Source organism: Amblyomma maculatum, chromosome 1 (genome assembly GCF_055883805.1).
Source record: "Amblyomma maculatum isolate TAMU_Amacu chromosome 1, ASM5588380v1, whole genome shotgun sequence".
Lineage (NCBI taxonomy): Eukaryota > Metazoa > Arthropoda > Arachnida > Ixodida > Ixodidae > Amblyomma > Amblyomma maculatum.
In genome coordinates, this window is record NC_139344.1 from 149,763,414 (window position 1) to 149,776,085 (window position 12,672).

At 48.6% G+C, this 12,672-nt stretch overlaps 1 protein-coding gene across 1 annotated transcript; it reads left to right on the top strand.

The window, feature by feature from the left end:
• The first annotated feature begins 388 nt into the window (after window positions 1-388).
• On the top strand, window positions 389-10,987 carry LOC146204588 (tubulin alpha-1C chain-like). Its single transcript, XM_084589260.1, has 4 exons — window positions 389-539; window positions 4,495-5,019; window positions 8,083-8,345; window positions 10,063-10,987. The coding sequence occupies exons 1-4, from the start codon at window positions 537-539 to the stop codon at window positions 10,619-10,621; spliced, it is 1,350 nt and encodes a 449-aa protein (XP_084445386.1). The 5' UTR covers window positions 389-536; the 3' UTR covers window positions 10,622-10,987.
• Window positions 10,988-12,672: the final 1,685 nt, after the last annotated feature.

Below are 12,672 nucleotides of genomic sequence, written 5' to 3' on the forward strand. Positions count from 1 at the left end.
TTATCTAATATCTTTCTACGTCAAAGCCCTTTCCCTTCGCACTGGCTATGCTCCTCTCCCCAAGCGACTAACTCATAGAGAAAGGGATGACTAACTGGCGGTGACCGCACACGCACAGCCCGGCTTAGGGACTCACTGCATCACCTAATGCTAACGCATTAAAATAGCGGCGAAGACGACTCGTCAGTCATTTTAATTTGTTTTTCGTGCAGTTGACAGGGTTATAGTTACGATCCGCCATTTTTTGCGTTGTCTGAGGCAAAGGCTATTTCTAGCTCGGCTGTGTGTGCTGGGCCGCGGCAGAGACGCCGGCGTTCGCGCATTCAGGCTGCGCTGTGTGGCCTTATCATTCTCCTTTGGCAAAATGGAGCCGGTTGGGCCAATCACGGTAGGATTTACGGTTGAGTCACCCGCTGTACGTGACGCAGCGCGCGTCTATAAAGGCAGCGCCGGCGGCTCCGGTCTGTCATTTGCGTCCGTTGTGAGCGCGTTGCAGTTCAGTGGGGAGAGCACTTTTGTTCCTTGCTACAGCAGTCATGGTGAGTACTCTTCGCGGCAGGCACGGTCCTTTTCTTTAACCAGGGGCGATGCGGGGTTCGGCACAATTTGCGGTGGTCCGACTCACGGACTGACGGCTGTGAAAGGAAGTTTTCGTTTTCTCCCTATTTGTTGTTCGTATTTACCACGCCATATCAGTGCCGCTTTTCCTTAGCCTGAATCGCCTGCCTACGTATGCAGCGAACTGCATACTACCAGATCGTTTTGTTCTGCGCTTGTAGTCTCTTGTTCGGTCATCCTGATGCCAGAAGGTACGCAGTGCTGTCTTTGTCTGCACGTGTTTGACACTCAATTTATTCCCGCGATTTTTGCCAAGCTACTTTCCGGGGGTGTGGCGATTGAAGCCTAGCTTAGGAGCTGGATTAGAAATCTTCTAGCAGCATGGTTCAGTGGTGTTCATACGAAAGCCGTTTCCCATATCCTTACTGCTTGCCGTGGCTATCGGTTTCGGAGAGCAGGCGCCCACTCAAGGCGTACGCCTTTTTTCACCTTTTTTGCTGCCTCAAGTGCTTACAGCCTGGCTCCATCGGAAAGGGGCCTCTAGTTAGTCGAACACAGGCGAAGAGGGGGGGGGGAATGGAGGGGAGAGGGAGAGAAAGCTTCTAGCGGCTTCTTTTGCGCATTGCTTTGTACAGAAGGGGAAGTCATTTCTAATGGTTTTTTTTTTTTTTTTTTTTTGCTCGGTTCATAGCACATGCCTAAACACAGTAATGCCCCATGCCTGCCAGTGTGCTCGATGGTACGTGACGCCAAGCAGCTCACTGTGAAACGAAGCGTCGGCACTTGTAATGATATTACCCGCGAAATCACTAATATAATACCGTTGGCATCGAGGACAAGGATAGCGTTTCAGTAACATTTTGCTCACTGTAAAGCAACTAAACGAAATATTTAAACGAACATTATGGCAAGAAACGTCTTTCACAGGCGACAAGTACAGCCTTCCAATCATTTATTAATATCTCGCGAGCATCGATAGACCGCCCATGACATCAAGCTCTCGCTGCCTACGCGGAGAACGGCTGATGATTGTTCCACTCTCATGCCTGTTGGGGGCGAAGGCCGCTGCATTCGCTAGGCGTCTGCTTCCATATTAGGGGTTGCCATAGAGAGGCCTTCGCCGCTGTATTTTGAAGCATCGGGAAAACTTGGCGCTGTGTGCTTGAAGATCAGGTGCTTACGCTTCATGCATGCACGCATTGTTGACGTCAGTACTCGAACCCTTTCGTTGTAATCGCGGTCACAACTGATGGTGCTGGAACACTTCAGAATGTGCATCCAGCCCTTCTCAGCGTTTCTGGAGACAATGCCGACTAGACTGACATGCAGCGCTAAGTTTGTAACTGCTTTCCGTTTTAATTACACTGAGAACGTAACTTCCGATGGTTGTTATCTTCAATGTTTCTATCTCTGGTGGTCTTCATTTTTTTTTTTCTCGGACGTATATGAAAGAGCATTCAGCGCGTGTTGTAACGGGACTCGACAATACAGCGTTTCTCTTCATGCCGACGTCATCTGGCTGTGCTTGACAAGACTTCGCCAAATCGCACCCCACGTTTGTTTGCCAGGATGTAGCTTAACTAGCAATGCGCTAATTAGTACATTCTAATGTGTGACATTCACATTGCGGAGGGCTGCCAAATGAGACTCTGGAGACTCGCACATTTATGGATAAGTGACATTGTCCACCGTTAGAAGCAGAGCAAGAGTCTAAATATCGTGTTGAGCTTTAGTCGTAGCGAATATGGAGCATTTAAAACCCTTTGTAAGAACGTTCTTCGTTCGGGCTGTAGTATCAACGGAAGCACGTCTGAAAGCATGCAAGCACTTCTTAGGTGTCTCGTAATACTTTAGCCAGACGTCGCTGTACCCAGTGAACATTGAGTCCGTGAGCACTGCGATTCCCTTTCGTGCAGGGGTGCCAGCACTTCTGGCTTTCGGGCTTTATCTGCCTGTGTTAGGAGAGAAACTGGCAAAGCGGCCGTGGGGCGCAAGGCTTACAACACCTTACAATTGCGGACGTGGCTCTGTGCACTGTTCCGAAGGTTATGAACCAAACTGTTCGCGCCACAGCTTGAACGAGGAGAGCACTTTTGAGAGCATCTTTCTTAATGACACTGTTTTTCGTTTCCCAGTAGGGTCGTGCCTCTGCGAGTGCCTTGCGAATGCGCAATTTTTTTCTTTAGTTGGAATGATGGACTGTTTAGGGGAATCCCCCACCCAAGTTGGAGTTGTCAGAGTAACTACTCCCTTATTACCCGGCATATTACTCGCTTTTCTGTTTCTTCAAAATAGTGTTTAATAATGGTAGTCGGGGGTTTCTATGCATGGTCTTGGCTGAGTAACAAAAGCAAACCTTAACCTAATTAAGGCCACCTTTCCGTGAAAAATAGTTTGGCCAGCGCTGCACAGGGTTATGCGAGCGGGTGCTTCAAGGAGGAATCCTTCATTCGATTTTTTTGCCCCACTGCCCCTCACTGCCAACTTCAGCAGAAAGGCTTGTTCAAATGCCCCGCTTGTCCGGTCGAGGACAAGTGGTTCGTACCTACAACATGCTCCTTCTCGACCGTCGCATTCACTACTTCGGTCATTTTTATGCGAACATGTACTAAGATTTGGCATGTAGTAGACAGGCTCGATCGACCGTCCACGGCTGCTATTAAGGCAAAAGCTTTTAATGCCTCATTGTTGTCGGCAGAGGGTGTCACACTTTCGAGGGAGATTGCTAAAAATAAATAAACCTTGTCTCCACTGGGAACCGAACCTCCATAGGGTTGGATCCCCAGCCGAGCGCTTTACCAATTGCGCCACGCCCCGGATCGTGAAACATTCATCATTCTTTCCCTTGTATACCGTGAGGATAGCGGGATTCCGCGAGTGACAAATTCCGCGCCTTTAATTTCCTGCAAACAAATTATGTAGAGCGCCGGTGTACTTTCATGCGTTAAATGATGCTGGTCGTGTTCGACAAGGGGCGCGCGATGTACCGTCACGACAGGCCATGACGTCACCAGGCAGTTTTTACGTATATGAAGCTGACTCCGCCGGGCGTCCGACAAAGCGTCCTTGCGGCGCCTTTCATTTGCCGCTTCCTCGAACGCCGCACCACACAGCAAACAGAAGCAGACCCAGATGTCTAGGAGGCGTTAGTTAGTACAGCAGGCATCAGCGGAAATTGAAAATTATTTACAGAGTAGAAAACGCGCAGTATCTGTCACAATTATCCGCAGGCACATGTTCCACGCCGTAAAGGGACTAAGGTGGGAGTGGAAGAGAGAGGGATAGAGGTGCCGTAGTGGAGGGCTACGATCCGTCACGCTATAATGGCTTTCGCCTCATCGAATTTCAGTGGTCCAAAGTGCCCCCCAGAATTTTTTTTCCTGCTCCGCTTTCCATGAACTCGGCCAGCACTCGTGACGCGCGTATGACGGGCTCCAAATTCAGTGCAGCTGCGGCAGCTGTTATTGACGCTGCCCCATGCCATTAATCACGATTGCCATGCGATTCTTTTTCCTTGCTCAGCTTAAAGGCCATGAACACTACAAAGTCATTGATCCAATTGTAGACCAAGGGATGTAGGTGTTGTCAAATGTGGTTGACATTCTCGATATCGCTATTATATTTGAAATTTGTTTTGTAGACACTCTGCTCCAAGCTGTGGCCTGTAGACTTAAAAAAACAGTAAACTGTGGACCATTCTTCGCCTTTTGCTTCGCTCTTTCATTCTTCGTTCTTTTTCAGTCATAGCAAGGTAGCTGACTGAAAAAAAAAACTAGGAGAAAGCAGCCTACGCTGTCTGAAACGTAGGGTGCCCTCTCCTAGTTTGCCTTGCTGCTTTTCCGTTCACTCTTCTGTTGCGAGTTGCGTCCGCGATTGCAAGACAAGCCAAAGTTGTCGTTCGTCGCTACTGTTTTCCTTATCTTCTCGTTTTCACAGCGGGAGTGCATTAGCGTCCACATAGGCCAGGCTGGCGTCCAGATCGGTAACGCCTGCTGGGAACTCTACTGCCTGGAGCATGGCATCCAGCAGGACGGTCAAATACCAAGCGACAAGATCTCCGGGGGCATCGACGAATCTTTCGGCACTTTCTTCGCTGAGACCGGCTCTGGTCGCCATGTCCCACGCGCTGTGTTCGTCGACCTCGAGCCTACCGTAATCGACGAGGTCCGCTCCGGTACCTACCGCCAACTGTACCACCCCGAGCAGCTCATCTCCGGCAAGGAGGACGCGGCCAACAATTACGCTCGTGGCCACTACACCATCGGCAAGGAGATGGTGGAAATGGTGCTGGATCGCATCCGCAAGCTGGCCGACCACTGCTCGGGACTGCAGGGCTTCCTCGTCTTCCGCAGTTTTGGCGGCGGCACTGGCTCTGGCTTCACCTCGCTCCTCATGGAACGCCTCTCTGTCGACTACGGAAAGAAGTCTAAGCTCGAGTTCTCAGTTTACCCGGCACCGCAGGTATTCACATCTCCGCAGTATTCATTTTAAAGGGACGCTGAGCTATAGACAAACACTGTGTTTACAAACAAAAGGGGTGCTCGCGGCACCGCAGCCAACCGGGGGTGAAAATCAGTGTTAACACCCATAGGAATACATGGAACCGAAAGATTTCGAAGCAGGTTTCCAATTTAACTGGACACATATGATGTCGTTATTCGGCACGCAGCAGCCATGAACATTCTAGAACAGATCGTGAAAATATGAAATCTCGTTACCGAGGCGAAGTATTTTTAAAACACCGCGAAACTTACGGAGGTGCGAGTTGGGAGGCACCAGAAGTGGTGGCCGGTCGTTAAACGTTGGCCAGCGCTTTGAAGAAGTGTGCGGCAAAGTATTCTGCGTCATTACTGAGGCAGTCTACCTTTAAAATGCCTTGAATAATATATGTTGTGAATCCGGACACCCCCTAAGGCTGGTGTAGCGAAACGTGCAGTTTTGTTCAGTCTGATAAGTTGTCGCATGGCTAAATTAGGTCGCTCAAGTGATACATCCTAGATAGAATTGCATTTAAAAAGCAGTTGTCAATTTGACATTATGGGCCGTACGAGAAATGCGCATTGCAGCAGATAACGGCGCAGCTGGCGATACCCACCGCGGCGACCTCCAGCTCCAAAACGTCTGTTAGCTACGGCGCCGGTGGTGCTTGGTCGTCTGCAAGTGTGCGCGGTCAGTTTATCGTGCTGTGAAGTCTCGTAAATCGGTACTTGCAAGGGAATGTAGTGTGCTGCAGAAACGTTGCATTATACGTGAAAAGCTTGTCGGAATCGGATCAAAACTTCGCTACAATGAAAAGCTGAACATTGATGATGGTGTGCTTTGCTACCATGCAAACTTTCTAGTGTATTTTTTTTTTCTCAGTCTCCTCACTACATAGACCGTCCAGTCCCTAGAGGCATGCCATTATTTTGAATCGGGTGGGTGAACGCAAGCTCATCAACGGGCATATATAACTATTTTTTCGTTTTTCTCGTGGTATCGCTATGGTTCTAATATATCGTTCTGCGCTTTGCGTGGTTCCCTAGTCTTTTTAGAGCGCAGCTCTTTGGCGCCCGTTCCTGGGTATCGCGTCGGCTCCTGCCTCGTAACCAGCTCCGCCCCCCTTTCAGCCCCCCTTTTCCTGCGTGGCGCCGACCGCGTGTTATCTGATAGCTGGACGCGCTCCCCCGTTCGCCGCTGCTTATACCCCCCCCCCCCCTCTTCTTGCGTGGCGGCAAGGGTGCTCTCAGATTGCCGAAGCGCCGGCTCGCTATCAGCGGATCACGGTGCGTGCATCCCAAGCCGAAACGCAGTCACGTTCTCTTCACTCGCTAGCGGCGTCAGCGACACCAGTCAGTCGCTGCTATCTGTTCGTCGCGCAACGTTCCCATGGGCCCATGCGCTGCCTCCCGCTATCTCCCGATAACTTAATTGCTCTCTCCATTTCTCCGACCACAAAGTTTCCTTCATGACAGGCTCACACGCGTCGCCAGCACTTGCATTTTTTTTTCTTCCGTCATGCAACATGATGCCAGGGCGTGATACAAGACCTTCACGAATAAAAAAAAAAAAAAACGCATGGGTGACTCGTTTCCTAGACGTGGGGTTCGCCTGGAAATGCGCCGCACATAATTAATGATAAATATGCTTTACACAGATGTCAGGTGGGAAATATTGTTGCATACATATATTCATGGTCTTAAAATAACGCACCACATTTTAACTGACGACTGCTTTATAGGCGCGAAGTCTGCTTCTTTGCAACCGTTATTTACATGTATTTTGTATGTGCCGCGCAGCCGCAATACATTTTTAACTCCGATTCTAGACAACTAGGGGTTTTAAAGGTAGACTGCCTCGGCAATGACTCAGCATACTTTGTCCCTCACTTCTCCAAAGCGCTGGCCCGCGTTTAACAACCGGCCACCACTTATGGTGCTCTGCAAAACGAGAAAAATGTTGCGGTAAGTTTGCATGCGTTTCTATGCGTCGCCCTCCCATTTCGCACCCTCATACGTTTCGCGCCACCGCATCATGCTTACGTCACAGAGCGGTGTTGGTCAATATGGTGCCACATTCTAATCTAAAATAATTACGGGGAGTTATGCCTTTAAGAGTATTGCGCGATAGCATAGGCTGCCACTCGACATATAAAGCCCCTCTATAGCAAGGCGTATGAACTTGCCTGCGTGGCCTATAGGAGTAGCGTGCCTGACTGCATCCAAGACTACACTACAACAAGATGGATGAGCAGCCAGAGTTGGCAGTGCCTTCAAACTTTCTAATATCATGTGGTCTCTCTCTCACGGTTACCGCCAACGCCATGCTTGGGATTTTTCGCTCACTAACGCTGTCGCGTTAAAAGAAATCGAAAACAGAGGATGATTCGTTATATATATAAAAAAAAAAAGAGAAATGCTGGTGTGGCAATCACCGGCCAATTTCGCAAGTGCATGCATCGACATCAATTTCAGCACCGGTGCATATGCCGGTTGCGTCACAATTTTTATTCCACAGGGTTCACATTTCAGCTCTGTAAAGAAAAGCATTTTTACCAACTCCCAGACTTCAATCTTTCAGACGTACCGCACTCGCCTCTTAAGAGTCCTAGTAGCGTATAGGTGCTTTAAGTGCCAGAATTGTATGCAGTGCAAATGACTCCGTGACCTGGGAAGTTTGGACGCACCACCACCAGCGTTATATGAAACGCGAACTAAAATTCTGTCAGGAACCGGTGTGCTGTTTTGCTGCAGAGGAGGAGCGGATTTCCTTAATTTTCAAACGGCTGTTTTCACACCTTCGATACCAGAAAATGTTCGCCTTTACTTCAGTATGCGCTTTTAATTGTGCTAACGTTTCACTTGACGCTCATTGTCCACTGAGGATTCACGGATTATATCCTGTTTCGCTCGTCTCTTCAGCTCGACTCGTAGTTATATCTTCTGCAGGGAAGCTCATTACCCCGGCCTTCCTTTGTGCATGCCACACTCCTTATCCTGGAGGGTATGTGAATGTGTCAATTCGAGTGTGTGTGTCTATCAACAGGTCTCCACTGCTGTTGTCGAGCCGTACAACTCTGTCCTGACCACGCACACAACACTGGAACACGCTGACTGCTCTTTCATGGTTGACAACGAGGCCATCTACGACATCTGCCGCCGTAACCTTGACATCGACTGGCCCAAGTACACCAACCTCAACCGCCTTATCAGTCAGATAGTCTCTTCCATCACCGCCTCGCTCCGCTTCGAAGGTGCGCTCAACGTAGACCTCACAGAGTTCCAGACCAACTTGGTGCCTTATCCCAGGTTAGTTCCTTTATCAGTTTAATCACTTGCATCGGCTGTGTGCCGACAAGCTTTCATATTCCTCTCGCCCCGAATTTTGCACAACATTGCAAGGACGCCTATTTAATATTTCCTGCTGTACTGTCTTTTATTTTCAATACGTACCTATTCCTTTATGTCGGCAAGTTTTTCACTAAGCGTAGCAGCGACTTGAGTACCATGTTCTTTGCCCCTTTCAGCAGTGTTCTGGCCGATCATTGTTTTAGGAGAGGCACAAACATTGGCGCGTCATAGTGGCAGTTTCTATCTTAAGTAGCTTTCGGCGTTGCCTTCTGAGCCGATATCTTTACCTAGGAATCGTTCCTGCGTTTTAAATGTGCCTGACTGTTCAGTTTCCCAGACTATCAGTCGTGGATGCTTGTTTGCATTCAACGATTGATAATACCTCTTTGTGTTCATTGTTTTGTCCCATCGCTAGACAGCTACGTTCCGGAACGTTCCATTACCGAACACCCCGCCGTGGTTGTGCAGTGGTTTGGGCGCTCGACATCTCTGCCCAAGGATGCGGGATCGAATCCCGGTCGCGGTGGCCGCCTTTCGATGGAGACGAAAAGCAAGGCACCCGTGTGCTGTGCGCTGTCAGTGCACGTTGTGAGGTAGTCGGAATTTCCGGAGCCCTCCATTACGGCGTCTCTCATAGCCTGAGTCGCTTTGGGACGTTAAACCCTATATGATAGAAAAACAGCGCAACAGACGTGGACGGAGGTGAAGAACAAACAGGACGGGCGCTGAGCTCTCAACTGAACTGAAGAAAAAAACACATATATATAACCCAGGTATATATAACAGGTGTATCAATGTCCGGTTACGAGAGCACTAGAGATCATTAGAGATTGGTAGATGATCTAATCTGGTTGCACACTGTAAGGGATGTGACGGCTGCCATCCTTCTCTAACACAGTTATTTTGGATGCCCATCCGGCACAGATTAGCCGGGAAATCATTGAGGCCAGGCATATCATTCGATTGGGTGAAAAATGTGTTAATGAACCGTCAATCGCTTTAATAGCTAATGAGATTGAGTTTCTTGAACGTGGTGTGTGGTTGGAGTAATCATGATTTTCTTGTTTAATGTGCGGTTTGGTGCAGCTTGGCTGGGTTATATATATGTTTTTTTCAATAAACTTCAGTTGTGAGTTCAGCGCCCGTCCTGTTTGTTCTTCACCTCCGTCCACGTCTGTTGCGCTGTTTTTCTATCGTCACCATACCAACTCGCCCAGATGTCTCTTCTAAAACCCTATATATCAAACCTAACCAGTCACCGAACAAGTGACGTAGATCAGAGTTTTTATAGTTATGTATCAGGGTGTAGTCGAGGTGGAGAATCGTCGTCTTATTAATGCAGTTTTCAGTGTTCAGTTTTCGTACGTTTTGTACACAGTCGTTGCTCGGCTCTCGCGGGAACAAGCACTGCATTTCGAACAAGCGACCGCCATTTTCCTACACGCTCCTCGTGTCAAGTTGCTGGGTTGGACAGTCTTGTAAACATGCTTCTGTACATTATATTATGGATTCAAATGTGTCCTCTTTTCGGTATGATTTCAGCAGTAACACACCTTCCACTATGATCCGGTCCATGTCATCGCCATGGCAGTCTATGCTCTATATTATGTGCAAGTAGCGGCAGCCTTTGGTGCTGAACTTGGTCATTGAAAACACTGCTTCATCCTGATTGCAGGATCCACTTCCCGCTGGTGACTTACGCTCCTGTGATATCCTCCGAGAGGGTCCACCACGAACAACTCACCGTCTCTGAGATTACCAACGCTTGCTTCGAGCCGAACAACCAGATGGTCAAATGCGATCCACGCAATGGAAAATACATGGCTTGTTGCATGTTGTACCGAGGTGACGTGGTGCCAAAGGACGTCAACGCTGCCATTGCGGCCATTAAATCCAAACGCTCCATCCAGTTCGTTGACTGGTGTCCGACAGGGTTTAAGGTAGGTATAAACTACCAACCCCCGACTGTGGTTCCGGGCGGAGACTTGGCGAAAGTTCCGCGAGCAGTCTGCATGCTGTCCAACACGACGGTCATTGCCGAGGCTTGGGCGCGGCTGGACCACAAGTTCGACCTCATGTACGCCAAGCGTGCCTTCGTTCACTGGTACGTGGGCGAGGGCATGGAGGAAGGCGAATTCTCCGAAGCCCGTGAGGACATGGCTGCCCTCGAGAAAGACTACGAAGAGGTTGGCATGGACTCCAACGGGGGTGTTGAAGAGAGCGATGAGTACTAAGCAACGGCCAGCGCTTACTTTATTTTCAATGCCATTTACATAGCTCTCCTCACGATGGAAGCTCTTTGCGCGCCTGAGTTCACTTAAGTATTAATCTCTGACGCTGCTTGCGGTCCCGCTTGAGGCTGGTAGTCTCTTTTAGCGCTCGTCCACTTTCCATCGTGTCGCGCTACTCAGGCGGCACTCCCTTGTACCGTAGAGCGTATGTGAATGCTAGCTGACTGGGAGAAATATGTAAGGATAAGAGACGACTTCGGCCGGTCGGTGTGGCCGTGTCTGGCTGGCATTGAAAAGTAGAGGAAGCGTTGCTTCGTCCCAGACTCTTCAGAAAACCTCCAATCAGAATTAAAACAGCTTTATACCCTCGTTTCTGACTTTCGGTCTTTTTTACTGAGTCGGTGGACCTGGGTTCAGACCCATGCGCTGCGGCTCAGTTTCGATGGAGGCTACACGCAACGTGCCCATGTACTGTGCGAAGTTGGTGATGAACGTTAAAGAACCCCAGAGGGTCGAATTTATCAAGAGCCCTTCACTAAGACGTCCCTTGTAGCCTGAGTCACTTTGGAAGGCTGAATCACGTAAACCAAATACAATCAGAAGAGCTGCGCTTGAAAGAAATTATAAGTGAAAGCCGTAACCTGTACGAGCTGGATTTCTTGTGAAAGGCGTTGCTTAAATTGTCACCAAGTGAAAACTGAGTATTTTACCTCGAAGATGCGCTGAGGTATAATCACATTCCACGCATAGCTACAGCTAGGAGGATTCAGTGTGTTCAACTACACGACTAAGTTTACGAGTGCTGGTAGGGTTCGGACGTGAGTGAAATAAAACATTTACAGTAACATTACTTGTACACCAGATATATACCACAGCTTCCGGTCTACAGCCAGCTGCTATCATCAAGTCCTCGCCCGCGTTCCTTACAGCAGAATGTTCCACCTTATTTCTTCCCAAATAGCCCACTCGCGGCTGAACAGAGCCAATTGCCGAGTTTTGCAACTCTGAGATACCAGCTATTAATTTCACTAAGAGTGCACCAAGTTTGATATAGAGGTTCGCAATAATTCGAAATTGCAAGACCGAAGCGCTAGAATATATGAAATGAGCATTTGAGGGATCATAGGGTCACCATTTTTCCTCAAAATGCTTACGGCGCTAGCAACCAAACAAAACTCTACTCTTGTTATTAGGGGTGACAAACTCGTGCACAGTTATGTGAACGTACAGGCGTCCTATTATATTAGGAAATTGTACTTACTGCTTTAGGAAGTTAACAGAAAAAACAGCCTAACATCTACGTTAAGAGGGCAACATCTTCTGCAACAGAGTGTGTGCAGAGTTGGTACTTAGAGAAAACTGATCTGACAATCTACATATTTGTGTGCAATATATCAGCCTTAAGAGTTCACGATGTTTAGTTGTTTGATCCCGCCGCGGTGATGTAGTGGTTGCGTTCGATTATTGTGTCCAAGAATGCTGGAATGAATCCTGGCCTTGGCGGCCGCTTTTCGACGGAGGCGAAAAGGTAGGCACCCGTGTTCTGTGCGATGTCAGTACACGTTAAAAGACCCCAGGTGGTCGAAATTTCCGCAGCCCTCCACTACGGCGTCTCTCATAGCCCGAATTTATTTGGGACGTTAAATCTAAAATGAAATCAATCAAACCAGATTTTATTGTGCGGAGAAAGGTTATTGAAACGCAGTGACGTCAATCGCCTGGAATGTCTATTTGTGTGGGAAAGAGAATTCATGTAAGCGACGGGTAGAAGTGCGAAGCAGTGCGATTTTTTTTTTTTTTCCGAAAACCCGCTTCCCGTTACGTTTGGTGGCCAGCACTACGTAGATAGCCTCCGGATGGCATGTAACAGAATTTTCTCAACTAGTCTTACGCAGCGGGTGTTGAAATATTGTGATCGTCTCAACTGCCGCTATAATTCTTTTTTCTGCCGTGAAATGTTTGCTAAATAGATGTTGCCGGCCAAAGACTTGCCAATAATCGCTCGTGAGAAACCTAATAGGCGCTTGTGCAGACGCAACTGGTGTTCCATACAG

What these genes read in the sequence shown, in the direction of transcription:
- LOC146204588 (XM_084589260.1), top strand. An exon ending in CAGTTTACCCGGCACCGCAG is followed by an intron (nt 5,020 to 8,082) that starts GTATTCACATCT and finishes GTCTATCAACAG; the next exon opens with GTCTCCACTGCTGTTGTCGA. An exon ending in AACTTGGTGCCTTATCCCAG is followed by an intron (nt 8,346 to 10,062) that starts GTTAGTTCCTTT and finishes TCCTGATTGCAG; the next exon opens with GATCCACTTCCCGCTGGTGA.